At 42.6% G+C, this 16,564-nt stretch overlaps 1 protein-coding gene across 3 annotated transcripts in view; it reads right to left on the minus strand.

Moving 5' to 3' along the window:
* TTK (TTK protein kinase) overlaps positions 1 to 16,564 on the minus strand; it is a 67,822-nt gene that overhangs the window by 35,199 nt on the left and 16,059 nt on the right. For all 3 annotated transcript variants that reach the window (XM_077306019.1, XM_077306029.1, XM_077306039.1), the window contains exons 3-8: positions 11,854 to 12,079; positions 10,057 to 10,163; positions 7,058 to 7,201; positions 5,664 to 5,760; positions 5,497 to 5,578; positions 5,300 to 5,415 (exon numbers count right to left, since the gene is read on the minus strand). In XM_077306019.1, the coding sequence (XP_077162134.1) occupies positions 5,300 to 5,415; positions 5,497 to 5,578; positions 5,664 to 5,760; positions 7,058 to 7,201; positions 10,057 to 10,163; positions 11,854 to 12,079 (772 nt within the window). The remainder of the gene's footprint in view (positions 1 to 5,299; positions 5,416 to 5,496; positions 5,579 to 5,663; positions 5,761 to 7,057; positions 7,202 to 10,056; positions 10,164 to 11,853; positions 12,080 to 16,564) is intronic.

The raw sequence follows: 16,564 nt of genomic DNA on the forward strand, positions 1-16,564 counted from the left end.
TGCAAGGGCCTGAAATCTATTCTGGAGCTCCAAAGGCCCCGAGAACTGTCTCGCCCTTCGCCGTTCAGTCTTTTTCCGAACTGCCTGCAGAGGCTCCCTATTGTGGTCAATCTCCTTGTCCTCTTCAGGACTGGTTGTATTCTCTTTATTCCATGTTGCAGAGCTCTGGACTACGAACTCCTCCCCTTTCTTACTTTGGGTCAGAGTAATAATTTTGTTTTCTAATCCCCTAATCTTTTCCTCCAAAAGTTTTACCAGCTTACACTTGGGGCAGCTGTAGTCCATCTTGTCTTCTGGGAGGAAGGCAATCATGTCACACTCACTGCAGATGATGGGATGAGTGTCCTGGAGGTCCATTGTAATGTCTAGGCAGTGCAAGTACTAGGGAAATATAATCTACTGATTCTAATTGCTCGGCCAAGAACCCCAGGCTAAGAGCCACAGGCCAAGAGCCCTTTGTCTCTCACCCTTCGGCTCGCGCCTCTGGTGAGGAGTAGCCCTTTTTAATCCTCCCAACAATTACCCAGCAATCACCTCACCCAGGCAGAACAATAGGCTCACCTGGTCAGCAGCAACTCTCCCCAGTAGCTCTCTCCACGTGCTCTCAGTTGTCTGAGCTCTGCCTCTGGTGAGGAGCAGCCCTTTTTAATCCTCCCAACAATTACCCAGCAATCACCTCACCCAGGCAGAACAATAGGCTCACCTGGTCAGCAGCAACTCTCCCCAGTAGCTCTCTCCACGTGCTCTCAGTTGTCTGAGCTCTGCCTCTGGTGAGGAGCAGCCCTTTTTAATCCTCCCAACAATTACCCAGCAATCACCTCACCCAGGCAGAACAATAGGCTCACCTGGTCAGCTGCAACTCTCCCCAGTAGCTCTCTCCACGTGCTCTCAGTTGTCTGAGCTCATTCATAGTAAGCTGTAGATAGGTGAGGCTTCAGTATATATTAACTGTGTCCCCAACATAAGCCTGGCAGAACAACCCCATCTTGCAGGCCCTGTAGAACTGTATGAGCTCCAGCAAGATTTAGATATGTTGCGGAAACTCATTCCATCAGGCAGAGGCCAGGACAGAAAATGTCCTGGCCCTGGCTGAGGACAGACCAGGGGCCAGGGATCACAAAATTATTGGTGTTAGCAGAGCAAAGCACACTTTGGGGGATGTAGACAGAAAGGCAGTCTCCCAGATATGTGGGACCAGAACCAAGAATGACCTTATGGGTAAATACCAATACCTTAAACTTGATCTGGAATGCAACTGGTACAGCTGTTGGAGCACGGGTCGAATATGTACCCTCCAAGGTGTATCCATAAGAACCTGGCTGCTGTGTTCTGGACCAGTTTCAGTTCCCAGAGCAAGGTTTAGGGTAGGCCCACATACAGCAAGTTACAGAAGTCCAATTTAAAAGTGACCATCACATGAATGACTGTGGCTAGGTGTTCTAGGGCCAAATAGGATGGTAGTAACTTCATTTGGTGAAAGTGGAAGAATGCTAGCCATGCTAGTCTTGAAACTTGTGACTCCATAGTTAAGGAGGTGCCCAGGATCACACCCAAGTTTCTGGCTGAGGTTGCAACTGAAAGATGGACCCCATCCAGACAGGATAAGCATGCTTCCTCATTTGGTCCTTTCTTACCCAGCCACAGGACCTCTATCTTTGAAGGACTGAGTTTCAGGTGACTCTGCTTGAGCATCCTGTCACTGATTCCAGTTAAAAGTTATGGCAAAGTTATCAGGGGGTGTCTCCGAGTGGCCATCCATCAGGAGGTAGAACTGGGTGCCCCCTGCATATTAATAGCACCCAAGCCCAAACCCCCAGACCAGCTGGGCAAGAGGACACATGAAGATCTTAAACAAAGTTGGGGACTCTTGAGGTACCCCACAATGGAAGTGATGTGGGTGCGATTGCATCTCGCCAACCACAACCTTCTGTCCATGACCCTGGAGAAAGGAGATCAGTCTTTGGAGGGCTGTCCAATGTATTCTGGTGTTGGCAAGGCAGTGAGCTAAAATCTTATGACTAATTATGTCAAACGATGCCATGAGATCCAGTAACATGAGAGTTGCTGACCCACCTAGGTCCAGCTCTCTCTGGCGCCCAGCACTGTCTCCACCCCATGACCAGGCTGGAAGCCAGACTGGGATGGGTCCAAGACTGAAGCGTCATCTAGGTAAGCTAGCAATTGATCCAAGGCAGCCCTTTCAACCACCTTCCCCAGAAGTGCTAAGATGCAAGACAGGGCAGTAGTTGGTCAGGTCTACCACTACCTCCTTCAGCTCTTCTGGAGAGGGAAAGTTTGATAATCTCTTGGAGAAGACCTCCTACCCTCTCGTTGCTTATTGTAAGAAGCTATGAGGGGCAGGGGTATATTGGGCATGTGGTTGGCCTCACTGAAGCTAGCAACCTATCCAGTCAGTGTGAGCTGCCTGAAGCCATTAAATACTCCTTCCAAAGGCAGACAAGGAGCCTCTAGTTCCCTAAATATACAATTGAGGGAAAGTCACAGTGGAGTGAAGAGATTTTATCTGTAAAATGGCTCACAAATGCCTCACAGCTAATGTCCAATGGCCTATCATTTTGGTGCCCTTTCTTAAGGGCAGTGACGGACCGAACTATCCTAAATAATTCTGCTGGGCATGAGCTTGCAGATGCAATGGAAATGGCATAATACTCTCGTTTTGCCATTTTCAACCCCATTGCAAAGGCTCTCATAAACGTCCTATAGGATATTCTTGAAGCTTTGTCATGAGTCTTCCTCCAAACTCAGCTCCCTTTTCCTTTTACATAGCTCCTCTGTATACCAGGGAACCCATTTAAGTTGGGGACAGAAAGGACATTGGGGAGTGATTTCATCAATGGTGGCCAGCATTTGGCTGTGACAATTGTTGACCAGACCCTCCAATGAGTCACCAGGGGTCATCAGATCTTGCAGAGCACACAGGAATACTCTGGATCCATAAGTCTCTGTGGGCGAGCTAAAATATGCCCTCCCCCCAAACAGAGTAGGGGTGGAATGCTGGGCCTTCAGGGTGCAGTGGTCGGACCATGGAACGGCATTAGCCGCTATCAATCCACTTTCAACCATGCCTTAAAAGGCATTTGTTGGGGTGAACATAAATTGGATCTGATGTGAAGGCACTTTACACGTACACAAAAATTTAAGTAGCCCTGACCAGGATGGCCCAGGAAAGCCTGGTCTTGTCAGATCACAGAAGTGAAGCAGGAGTAGCAGTGGTTAGTACTAGGATGGAAGACCGACAAGGAAGTCCAGAGTTGTCATGCAGAGACAGGCACTGGAAAGTCACTTCTGTTCATCTCTTGCCTTTAAAACCCTATGGCAGGGATTCTCAAACAGGGTTCCGGGGAATCCTGGGTTAACACAACAGTTCCCCTGGAGTTACATGTCCTTTCCTAGAAGTTTGGATGGGTGTTGACATCACTAAACATCACTGGAGCCCACTCCCCCCGCTGTAGTCTAGTCTGTTTCTACACAATGGAAACAGTAAACGATCAATTGCTTGATTGGCTAGCTTCTGCATTTTAATTCCAAGCCAACTTCTCTGAAGGAGTATGTCACAACGTTTGGAGTTCCTTGAAGCCTGAAAAATATTTCAGGGGTTCCCCCACAGTCAAAAGATTGGAAAAGATTGGATATAGGGTTGCCATAAGTTAACTAGGAATGGGCATGAACAAGTTCATGACCACAGATGCATCACAAATGTGGCCAGTTCATGCCCCACCTCCACCACCAGAACTTAAGTTTGGAAGAGGCACCCGCCTTGAACATTTCCCAGATCATTTTTAGGTTGAGTTCAGACCATTTAAACCTAGCCGCTGAGCACGGCAGTCTGCTCTTCAGTTTTTATTTTGAAATAGTTCTCAGTCATTTAAAGTTTAAACCAGTGGTCCCCAACCTTTCTGAGGTTGGGGACCGGCAGGGCATCGGGGCGCGGCCCGTGGGCCATGCCCACGCATCGGGCCGCGCCCACGCATCGGGCCGCGCCCGGGTGCCGCGCACACACATCGGGCCGCGCCCGGGTGCCGCGCCCGCGCGTCGGGCCGCACCCACACGGGCGCAGCCGGCCCTGATTCCCTCTCCCCGCCCTCCCGCAGTAAGAAGCTTCCCGGGCCGCAAGCTTGCGGCCCGGGAAGTTTTTTACTGCGGGGGGGGGGGGGGAGAGGGAGCCGCGGCCCGGCGCCATGGCCTTCAGGTTGGGGACCACTGGTTTAAACCACCCACTTCACTAGCCCCCTTTCCAAGGTGGGAAACAAAATCAGCTGCTAAAATTTCTGCTAAGCCTGCCAGTCATTTCAGACAGATAGTGGATGGCTGTACATGCTAAGCTGTAAGGCTGAAATGGCTGCAAGCCCTTTTATACAAGTTTTAAGCATTATTGCTATTGTATAAGCATAAAGCAAGGGCCCCAACATGGTTCCTATGGGTGCCAAGACACCCAACCTCTTTCTTTGCCTCAAATGTCTTTAGAAAGTGGGTGCAGTCAGGTAGGGATTTTGCCAAGTAAGCCTTCTTATTGGCGATGTGGTTATTAAAAATGTTGCTTTGACAGTAGCTGTTCCCACAGCAGTCATTGTGTGACTGAAGGTAAGCTGTGGCAACCATTTTGTGCTGGCTCCATCTCCTGAAACAGACGTTTTGTGCCCACCAAGGTATTCCAGAATTACAAAGGTGACCACGGGGGGGGGGGGAATTGGGGGACCTCTAGAAGAAAGGATAATTAACTTCTTTTGAGAATTTTGAACAATACATTGTTTTTTATTTTATTCATAATATCTTTATGCCACCTTTCCACCCACTCAGGATCCACAAAGTGGCAAAAAAGCATTGAAACATTAAAACAATCAAGATACAATTTCTCTTTGTGTACGCACACACACTTTTCAATTAAAAACACTATAAAAGGGTTCAATAACCACTATTAAGAGTAAGCCAGACAAAAATGGTCTTCACTCACTGGTAAAAGACTCCAAAAGAGGAAGAAGGCAGTTGAACCTCCCTTTGGGGGATGTTCCAAATTTCATAGGAGTGGACTATTACAACATTCAACAGAACCTTAGTCCTCCTTCCAGCTTTCTTTTGGGTATGTGCAGATTGCAGCGCATAGCCAATAGAAGGACACTGTGTACCTCCCACATCCTGAATGCTCCCATATCATAAGGCACCAAGTTGTAAGTTGGTTCTATTCAAAAAAGACAGGTACTACAAATATTTCTGTTCTGTCCTCTATTCTACCCAGCCACCATTAGAAATAGAAATAGATTTTTCATTAATGTTAACTTACTTCTTTTGGGCATTAGTCCCATATAGAACATCTTTCTTCACTGAATCATCTGTATCATCATCATCTTCTTCATCATCACTTACTAATCTGATAGGAACTCTTCCAAAAGGGCACATCTAAACAAAGAGCATACAGCAATTTATCAGATGCACAAAAATGTGCAGGATATCCATATATGTAGACAGATATATGTCTACCTGGTTAGACCGGTTTAATTGCTTCAAGGGTATGCGTCCGCCCAGGACAGAATCAGCCTGTTGAGGAGACTCATTTTTCTGCCTGGAAAAAAGGAAGGACATTCTTTATTGGTCAGCACTTAGAAATGGAACCTACATAATTCTGTGACATGCTTTATATAACTTACCCCAGACAAACGTTGGGTGCACTACCATCGATCTCCCCTAAATCAATGTTTTTCTTCCTGTTTGGCAAACTTCCAGGTATGCTTTGTGAACATGGGGCTGTAATTAAGTAATTTATTAACAGGAAATAAAATCTTAGCTATGATAATATTTTACAAAAGCCATACATTTAAAAAAATCAATCTCAGCTTTAACTTAATAAATTATATCCCATACCACTCCTGAGAGGATTTTTAGAAGATTATTCTGCCTTTCTTTCAAGAGTTAGATTTTAGGCAACTGCTAGGATGAATGTCCACATTTGACTGATCATGATCCAAAATTAAGGTCAAAGAAGTATGAATTTAGATAACATCTGCAATTTATCTCACTCTTTTCGTTATCTTACTCCTACTGTAACTGTCTCTGTATATATAGATTCAGGTGGGTGGCCATGTTGGTTTGAAGCAATGGAACAAAGTTTTGAGTCCAGTAGCACCTTTAAGAAGTTTAATTCTGGGTATAAACTTGCTTAGTATCCAGTTAAGTGTGCATGCACACAAAAGATTACAACCAGAATTAAAGGTTCCACTGTATGTGATACAAGTCCTCAGGTCCACAAAAGTACATCAAAGGTATAGAATGTATTATTCATAATTCTGCTTCTTGAAAATCACAGATCTTCATTTATTACAAACAGAATTCAAATTTATGGACAATGCTTTTTGACTTTTTAAAGTCTGAAGCATGGCTTTGAGCAGGACCTCAAAGCTTTGCAAAGATTCTACTCTCTGTGAATAGCATGGCCAGAAGACATACTAGATAAGGAAATTCTTGCTTCGGGAGAGGAGGGAAGAGAAGCTTGCCAGGCCGCTTTGCTGGCTGCCTGGAGGGGTGGGGAGAGGGAGCGTCCGGCGGTACCGCAAACGCGCACACACGCAGTGCTGCCACGCGTGCGCGTTTGATCCCCAGGCCGCCCTCTTCCCCACACTTAGTAACAGCAGTCCTCAGCAGCTGGAAGGTTGCGGACCACTGTACTACATCACTTGCTTGACAAAAGCAAGATTTCTTTGAATAGGATTACACTGTGAATTACATATTTAATGTGCATTATAAACAGAGTTACACTCTTCTCACTCCATTGAAGCTAAGAAGGATACAACAATGTGAGACATTTTTGTACAGAATGAAACTAAAGTTCAAATCAGAATTATACTATCCTTTAATGAAGCAATTAAGCTTGTTAGCCTGTCCCCATAAAATTAGCAGTCAAGGAACCTAAAAGGGAAGATTCAGAGACTACAGTACCACATAGTTTGACATATAGCAGGATTGTTTAACCTCAAGATTAATTAATTGGCACAGTATGTAATTCAATTACAGAGGTTATAAAGTGAGAGTTTCCTTATAGACTTACTTGCCAAATTCTCTTTCTCTTCTTCTGAAAGCAGCTGCTTTTTTTGTAAGCTCAAGTTTTTCAGAGCAATTTCCAACATTTCTGGGGGGAATGCCGAACATTCTACAGCTTTTTCAAGAAGTTGTTTACACTTTTTAATATTTCCTAATACAAAATAAAAAGCATAATGTACAATATTAAAGAAATTCTTTGCCAAAGGGCTGCTAGATATCATTTGTAGACATATACATGCAAAGGTTACCCCCCCCCCTTTACAGCATCCCCTGCTGTATCTTGTACATTTTCTGAAATGGAGCTTGCTTTGACACTGAACGCTGATACCAGACTGTTTACTGGAACAAAGGTTAATAAACCAGAGGACCAAAAGGTAAGCAATTAAACAAATTCTGCTATTTAATTACACATATATGAATATATTTTTAATTTATAATTTGATTTATATACCCCCGATCCCAGTAAGCTGGCTTGCGGCGGTTCACAACATAGAGAGACAGAGACAAAACATCTGAAGGCAAATCTCTCTCTCTCACTCTCTCTCTCTCTGTGCGTGTGTGCGGATGTTATTACCCCCTTTGAACACTAAATGCAGCAGCATCCTCTTTGATATACTGGCACGTGAACACTTGCCAGTACCCCTGGGCTCTAGCAGAAATTAACTTTGCTCAGAAGCAAGAAGTTCTCTGATTCTTAATAACACAAACTTCTTATGCTAAGATCAAGCCACAGATCTAGGAGAATCAGCCTAACATACTGATATTCTGAAACTTCAGAGAACAAGAACTTTTCCAAAGAGTTTACTGCAGTGGTTCTATAAGGGAACATACCATTGAACGCCACTATTTTTGAAACAGCTATTAACCAACATTCTTTTTGGAGTATGAAATCTTGTAAGAAGCAAATGCAACCAATACAAGATCACTATCAGCACAGCGACCACAAATGCTTTCTGCCTACCCTGCTACTCTACTTTTAATACTGCTTTCTTCTTGGAACACTTCAAATTTCTCAGTCGCTTTCTATGCCAGGCAATTCCACACGAAACTTCTGAAGTCAACAGCAACTGCAACAGTCTGATTCTACGTTGGTCAAAATGCATTAATTACTACATCAGCATTCCATTCCATTCTTCCACTTGCAGCAGTACCATCACTTGGGAAAGTCACCATGACCTTCTCAGAGACTCAAAAATGGGATAACAGAACTGGGATAACAGAACTGCCAAGGATACTAGACTGTTTATCTGCAAAGTCTACAATGTGTCAAGTAAAACCACTGTTTGACATGTTCGGTCATGCTCATTAAATCCTATGCGCAAGAGAACTTTCCACCGACAATTGTGGTGCAGCAAGTGATAAGAAATTTAAGTTCCATAAGAACTTTGTGGCGCAATAATACTGAACATGGTTCTTCTTGAAAATCTTTCCTCCAAGAATTATAATTTGCATTGCCAGGTTTACAACTGACAAGACCTTGGCCATATTGTACTTCTACCATACATACTGCAAATGGTAAGTCAGTTATTCCATGTCAAACCAATAAAACTTAGCACATGGGGGTTGATTCAGCCATGGCATTTGTTGAAACTCTGAACCACAAATTTCCTACATAAAACCACTTGGCTCTTCCACAATGAATGACAGGCAAATACAGACTGACCACATGGGAAATGCTAATTTCTTAAAATTATAAATGCTAATTTCTTAAAATTATAACACAGACAGAAGTGGCTGGTTCTATAATAACACATGACTGCTGGTGCTCATTCTATTCTCATGGGATGAAGAGACTCCTTCTGCCTCTACATGCATTGCTGACACATCTTCTAGTATATAAAAAATGGGCTACATACAAAATAAACACAAGCTCCCACTTAATATAACTTAGCAATAAACATTCCATATGAGCACATTCTATTCCAGTGCACTTTGGTGGCAGTGGGCTGTTAATGGATCTTATAAATCCCATCTTCTATGTACACACCAGTGGCAGTTGCAATGGCAATAAACCTTTCAATGTCGTTGCAAAATTAATACACAGGAGGCCTTTCCTATTTGCATGAATTTCATTCCTGGGATCACCACAAAAGGTAAAAGCTGAATACTGAGAATCAGGATGATTCTGCTGCCTGTAGTGGCAGACTAGGAAGCCAAAGTAGCCTTGGAAAGTTCCTGTTCCCACCTTTTCATGGAGGGAGGCATGGACTATGGGAGTTGTACACAGCATCTGGCTTGACTGCAGCATTGCCTAGTCTGGGCAAGTCATATGGCAATATTAGCTGGCCAAAATTGCTCAGCCAAAAATAATTCCTTCACACATAGACACAGGATCGACAAGCCAGCAATCATGCAAAGGGAGAGGGAGGGGGCTACACACTGGCACCCTTCTCACAAAGCACAGAGGTTGTGTTCTCAGGGATAGGTGCATCAAATGGTCAGGCTACAAACTGAATAAGTGAAAATATAACTCATAAATCTGCAAGTGATGAGTGTATACTGTATTAACAATGTTATACAAATTAAAGAGTATACTTTGGTGTGTTTGATATACCATACAAATTAGAGTATACTATGGTGTCTGAAACAGGTGCTTTTAATTAGGCATAACCAAAATGCCTAAATGTAACATAGTGTTGACACAAAACTGGGGAAATCTCTGAAATATTGCCGCAGTCCATCATTATTTGCCATAAAGTAACATTCAAATAAAATAATTCCATGTGTGACAGCAACCCCCTGGAGAGTTGCAAGCTTCCCTATGAATATAACACAGTAAAAATATGGAAGAAGTGCCACAGAAGTAGTATACCAATGTGATACTTTACTTCTTGGCTTCCTGAGGATTATTATATCATTTCTAAGAAAGTTATTATTTTTATTTTATACCAATGCTAGGGAAGTTAACATTGCTGTAATAAGCAAAAACGACATTTTCAAATACCAGGCATACAGCACATACAGAAAAACCATTCCACATTTAAAAGGAAACTGATTTCTACAAACCTTGTGAAAGTTCAAATTGGGCAAAAGCTACATGCACAAAGGCTAATTTCTTGCAGTTCAGTCTAGCAAGATGAAACTGGTCACGTGCCTCTTCCGGATCTTGAATACTGCAAAGAATAATACAGACTTACAAAGTAGTATTTAAGAGTACAGAAAAGATCAAGGAAATTAATACCAAAATGTACCATGTAAGGAAACATTATACTCTCCCCTACCAGTGATCAAATCTCTATACAAAATCCTATCAAACGATACCAAGAAACCACCTTTCCAAACACAACATAGATAATTTTTTTTTAATCACCAAAGTTAATACAACCTAACTTTTCCCTACCCTACAATTCTTTCTGTTGAACAGCTACTAGCAGTACCTACTGATCCTCATTCCACAGACATACTTTTTGGTGGTCCAGCAATCCGAGGAGCCGGTTTCAAAAGGAAAGTAAACAAGAGCAGTAAGACAAAAGCACCAAACAGATCAGAACATTAAAGTCGTTTGATGGGCTGATCAGTTCTTATACATACAGTGACCATAATCACATCACTCAATGTTATTTGAGAAGCTTTCCTAGTGATCCTGTAGCAAGTCACTATTATGCTTGTGAAATTCAGAAATCTGTTCACTATTCATCGGCCACCTCATGAGAAGGAAGGACTCCCTGGAGAAGAGCCTAATGCTGGGAGTGATCGAGGGCAAAAGAAGAAGGGGACGACAGAGAATGAGGTGGCTGGATGGAGTCACTGAAGCAGTAGGTGCAAACGTAAATGGACTCCGGGGAATGGTAGAGGACAGGAAGGCCTGGAGGATCATTGTCCATGGGGTCGCGATGGGTCAGACACGACTTCGCACCTAACAACAACAACAATTCACTGGAAGTAAATATATACAATATTTGTTCAATTTAAGAATCTGCGTAGTATGCATCTCTCCAAGTAGACTGTGAACCAAATAAATATTGATTTGTCTACCCTGTTAGAAACTATTTGTTTAAAAACTAAATTTCAACTCATTAACAAAAAACATTTATTTATTTATTTATTTTATTTATCATACTTCTATACCGCCCTCTATACCGCCCTCCCCAGAATGTGAAAAGTGTTGGAATATGCAAAATCTGTAGTGTGCAAGATTCAACAGCATACATATGAAGAATGATTGTCAGGGCAATCAGAGTAGCATAGTTAGATCAGGAACTTCCTAGTTATTTTCAAAGAATCTCCCCCTCTGTCCTGATTGGCTCAATGGGAATCTTCCTGCTCCTTTGAGCACACTGTTCCTTCAGAATCGTAGATGTTTAGGAGTATCTCTGCTCTTCTTCTATGCCAACAAAACACAATTATCTTTTGTTGATATACATGTACTTATAATTATGTGGGAGAGAACAGGGTTGTGGAACCTGCTTCTTTCATTATATCAAAAAGCTAAATCTGGTAATTAGAAAGGAGTTGGCAGTTAATCTAAAACAATTCAGACAAAACAAATAGTTCAATTTGTATTAAGTAATACTTTAATGGTGATAATTTGTTTTGTGACAAGACCACCAACATAATCATGAATGTGTACATGACATGGGATCTACTATGGAATGATGACTTTCTGCAACAGCCACATGTCTAACTAGACTGAATAAAAATCACCTTAAAAACGGGACAACCTTAAATAATTCTTTGGCTGCAATTCAGTTCCGCAACATCATACATTCTAGAGAAATTAAATGAATTTATGATCCTTATTTTGTGCTACATACAACTAATTCTTGATTTATGTAAAATTCATGCCAGTTCTCTGATACTTACGCTTTCAGTTCTGCAAATCTCACCAGGATGCGAGCATAACTTTCATTCTGGCTGTACTGTTCTGCAGACAATGCTGAAACTGCTTGACTGTAACGGCCAATTAATCTATTCAGTAATTCAATGTTGGTCTGAGGAATATCCTTTGTTTCCAGTTTAAGTAAAAAACTCAACCAATCTTCAGGATTATTTGCAGTCATTATAATCTGATTAACAGTTCCAGAGTTATCTAGAAAACAAGAGAAAGGCACTCTTGAAATTTAGCTATATAGAACAGATTCCAGAAATATGTCCAACTCTTAATAGACTATAATCCAAGAGTATATATGTTCTTCAGTTCAGTTCAATAGCAAAGTAAATAAAAAACAGCGGTATGTTACAATCAAATATGAAAACACTGCTTGGCAAAGAATTTACAGAGGGTTTTTCAATTACTGCCTCTATGTCAGCTTTTCTCAACTTTTATACCATTGAGAAACCCCTGAAATATTCTTCAGGCTTTGAGAAACCCCAGAAGTGGGATTTCCAGGTCCCAGCTGGAGGCTAGCATACCTGCCGCTGGTCAGGGATGCCAACTTCCAGGTGGGACCTGGAGAACCCCCAGAATGAAAGCTCCTCTCCAGACTGAGAGAGAAGACCAAAGTATCACACAATCATCTCTCCATGTAGGAAATACTAGGGTTTCTCCCTCCTTTGATTGCTCTGAGAAGCCACTGGCCAGAAGGACCAAATATAAAAGAATCCCATAACAGTCAATGAGCAAGTCAACCCAGCAAACTACTGAAAGTTGGAGGTGAAGGACTGATTCCTTATTAGCCCTTCCTGGCCTAGGGCTCCCTCCCATTTTCGGCTGAACAGCCAGGGTGATCCATTCCTGGCTGAAGGCCATCTCCCATTGAGGGAATATTTCCAGAGGGGCATTCAGGTAGAAACTGAGTTGTCTGCATGCCATTTGATTGGCTCTCACTGGCAGAGTGCAATTTGAACTGATTGACCCTCATTGGCAGAGTGCAATTTGAATTGATTGGTCCCCATTGGCAGAGTGCTCTCTTCCTGTTGACTGCACACCCATAGGGAGGGTCAATCAGGCAGGGAGTATGTAATCTCCCAGCATGTAATCTGAACTGAACTTATTAGCCCTCATTGGCAGAGTTCTTATTGGTGGCACACCCCCAGGGACAGCCAATTGGGTAGGGAGTGAGTTGTCAACTTTAGCTTCATATTTAATAATGATGATATTGATGATTATGTATTGTTTTTAAAGTTGATTTTGAATTCTCTTTGTTTATACCAACTGAGAGCATACAATGGCTTTGCTACAATGGCAGCATACAGTGGATTTACTACAATGAGTATCTTAAGGTACCATGCTAAGAAGAGTTAAACCCCTCCAAGTCTATTCTTAGACAGGTATCTCTACTTAGGTTTGCACTAAGGTGCTGCTTGATAGCTATTCAAATTAACATGTTTCAATTTCATAAACCATGGAGACACCACATTTATAGGTATTAATGATTGATTGCTTTATTATGACATAAAAGTAGACTTGGTAAGAAAGGAAGTGCTACAAAATATTTTAGTCCTTCTCTCAAATTTCTATTTTTTCAATCCTAAAAACTCAGAAAATAATTTATTCTATGTTTTCAATGTCTTGAAAAGTCCTATTGTAGTCCCAGGAAATATTCCATTAATTTGGATACACAAAATGCTATGGCTGCTAGATGGCTGGTTTCAAGATTTTGTAAAATTAATTTTGAGTGACTGTTACCCCAAAACGTCGGTTTTGCAAGTAACATGACATTCCAAGTGATGTGCCTGCTTCTTCTTTTATCTACCACATATCACAAGATAGCTATCTTGTTCATAAATCCTAGATACAACTAGTAGTTCTTACATATTTAGTTCTTTATGGTACCAGGATTTGTAAGAGCGAACTCCTAGGTTTTATGTAAATATCAAAATGTCAGTCAATAGCACACTATATTATGATACTGCAAGCTGTAAATAACACTAGTGTGAACTGTTTCATGTGCCCATCATAAGTTTATTCACTTGAGATTGCACACTACTGGAACTTACACTAATATCACAGAATAGGGTAACAAAACAGAACAAATGAACAAAAGAAAGAAAAAACAAGACAAAATTCATGAATACCAACTTTGTTTACAAAGCAACAGGATCGCTGGACATCAAGATATAAGTAGAGAGCTGAAGGTACAGAAAGTTATAATCCTATGAACACATAACTTGAGTAAGCACCACCCAATGGGACTTGTTCCAATGAAATATGCACAAGGTTCTGCTACATATGGGCCTGTCCACAAGCGCAGAAGTAAAAATGATAGAGCTGTTGACAAACTCTAGAGATTTTGCCACATTGCTAAAGAATGTTTCACACTACAAAAAGCTGTTCACTTATTCTGGAACTTCTTAAATTCTTGGATAATCTACTGAATAACTAGCATTGAACAATAACATCAGAAATGCATACTGTACCAGGTCAATGCAAAATTAAGTACAATTCATCCTGTGCCCATTTTTGAGAGCTTGAAAATAGAAAGCACTGTGGCAAAGGATTAAATTAGTTATGCTAGTTTTCATGAGCTTTCCCAGGTGCATGAATACCCTTGCTTGGCTGAAAAATATACATACAAAAGAACGGCGGGAAGAGAAGGATGTAATTACTGAATAAGAATATCAAGTAACACAAGGGAAAGGTGTGTTCAATCGCTTTGCGCAGTCAATCTGTACAATCCTGATTCATACTTACGTTTACATGAAAAATTCTCAAATAATATTTTCATGTGTGTTTGATATAGCAATGTAATGCTTATCTCAGGTTTCCATGACCATCTCATTTTATAACTGCCAGTTCCCCCTACCCAAATGCATTTCTTCTGTTTCTACCATTATGGATATATTTTTCTATCAGCTCAGTACACCTGACAAAATGGGCTCTGACTCACAAAAATACATTTTTGTTCTGTGTTATGAAGCAGAAAGTAAAGAGAGAAATTCCATAGTATCACTTTGCAAAATTGCCCTACTTAACCAGTGATGGAAAAGGGGCCACAAAATCAAAAAAGTATGTCCGGAAGTTTGTTTTGGAAAATCGGATTACAGACACTATATTGTTAATTTAAAGCTCGTTGAAAGAATTTAAGCAAAATGTTACAAATATGAAGCTTCTCTACAAGGGTATGTTACAGAAGGTAATCTTAGACATATTATGCGCAGTGGTGGCTGTGCCAGGCTGCAACCGGTTTCTTGTGGTTGTGCAGCAAGCCCTGCCACTTCTCATGTACGAATGGGGAGAAGAATTCCCCAGCCAGACATGGTCTACCCTAGGTTTCAAAAATGAAATAGGAGGGGTAGGACCCAGTGAAGGACCAGATACAAGGCAAGTAATAGGGCATTGGGATGCCAGTATGGTGTATCAAATGTATCAGTATAATGAACAGACATCTTCGGAGTATTCAAACTTACTCTCTATAGCAGTGGTCCCCAACCTGTGGTCCGCGGCCCGGGCCGCGGTTCCCTCTCCCCGCCCCCCCCCCCCGCAGTAAAAAACTTCCCAGGCCGCAAGCTTGCGGCCCAGGAAGCTTCTTACTGCGGGAGGGGGGGAGAGGGAATCAGGGCCCGGACCGCGCATGCGCGCAAGTGCTGCACATATGCGATTTCGGCCACGCATTCGCGGGGCGCAGCCACACATGCGCGATGCGCGGGCATGGCCACACATGCGCGAGCGCGGCCACACATGCGCGATGCGCGGGTGCGGCCACGCATGCGCGATGCGTGGCCGTGGCCATCGCCCTGCCGGTCCACAGCCGAAAAAAGGTTGGGGACCACTGCTCTATAGGCACCCCATTTATAGGTATCAATGACTGATTGCTTTATTATGACCTTAAAATAGACTTGGAGGAGGAGGAGGAGACTCAAAGCGCCTTCCCTTTCCTCTCCCCACAACAGACCCCCTGTGTGGTGGGTGAGTCTGAGAGAGCCCTGATATTACTGCTCTGTAAGAACAGCTTTATCAGTGCCGTGGTGAGCCCAAGGTCACCCAGCTGGCTGCATGTGGGGGAGCGCAGAATCAAACGCGGCTTGCCAGATTAGAAGTCCACACTCCTAACCACTACACCAAGCTGGCTCTCGCAAAGAGTAAGGCATCTGGAGCGCCCTATGCTAGGAGTAGCAGTTGTTATAATAGACTCTCTGTTAAGAGATTATTTCCATAAATTGAAGTTCCTGTTGAAAACACTGAAACTGATGTCCCTTGAAAAAGCCATACGGCAAAGCGCATTGGGATTTGTTATTCTGGACATTAAAGAACCACTGAATACTCTGTAGAAGTCTGTTAATTATACTGTTACATTGGATACACCATACTGATATCCCAGTGCCCTATTACTTGCCTTGTACCCCAGATTTCAGTATGTACATGCCAGCTGGGACAGAAACGTTCCACTGTGCTTTTCTGCAGCGGCAGGGAGGGAATTACTTTCACAAAGGTGGGATTGCATCGCAATGCAGCCCCACCTTCGTAGAAGTGACAAAAACTCCCCGGAGCCAAAAAGGGCATTTTCTGTCCCTGCTGGGCCACCATAGGTGGGAAAGGAGCCAGGCATGGAAGGCCCAACTCTTCCCTGTGTGCACAGGGGCCTGGCCCACAATGAGACTATCTACCTTCTCTTAACATAGGGCACTGGAAACC

Source organism: Paroedura picta, chromosome 1 (genome assembly GCF_049243985.1).
Source record: "Paroedura picta isolate Pp20150507F chromosome 1, Ppicta_v3.0, whole genome shotgun sequence".
NCBI lineage: Eukaryota > Metazoa > Chordata > Lepidosauria > Squamata > Gekkonidae > Paroedura > Paroedura picta.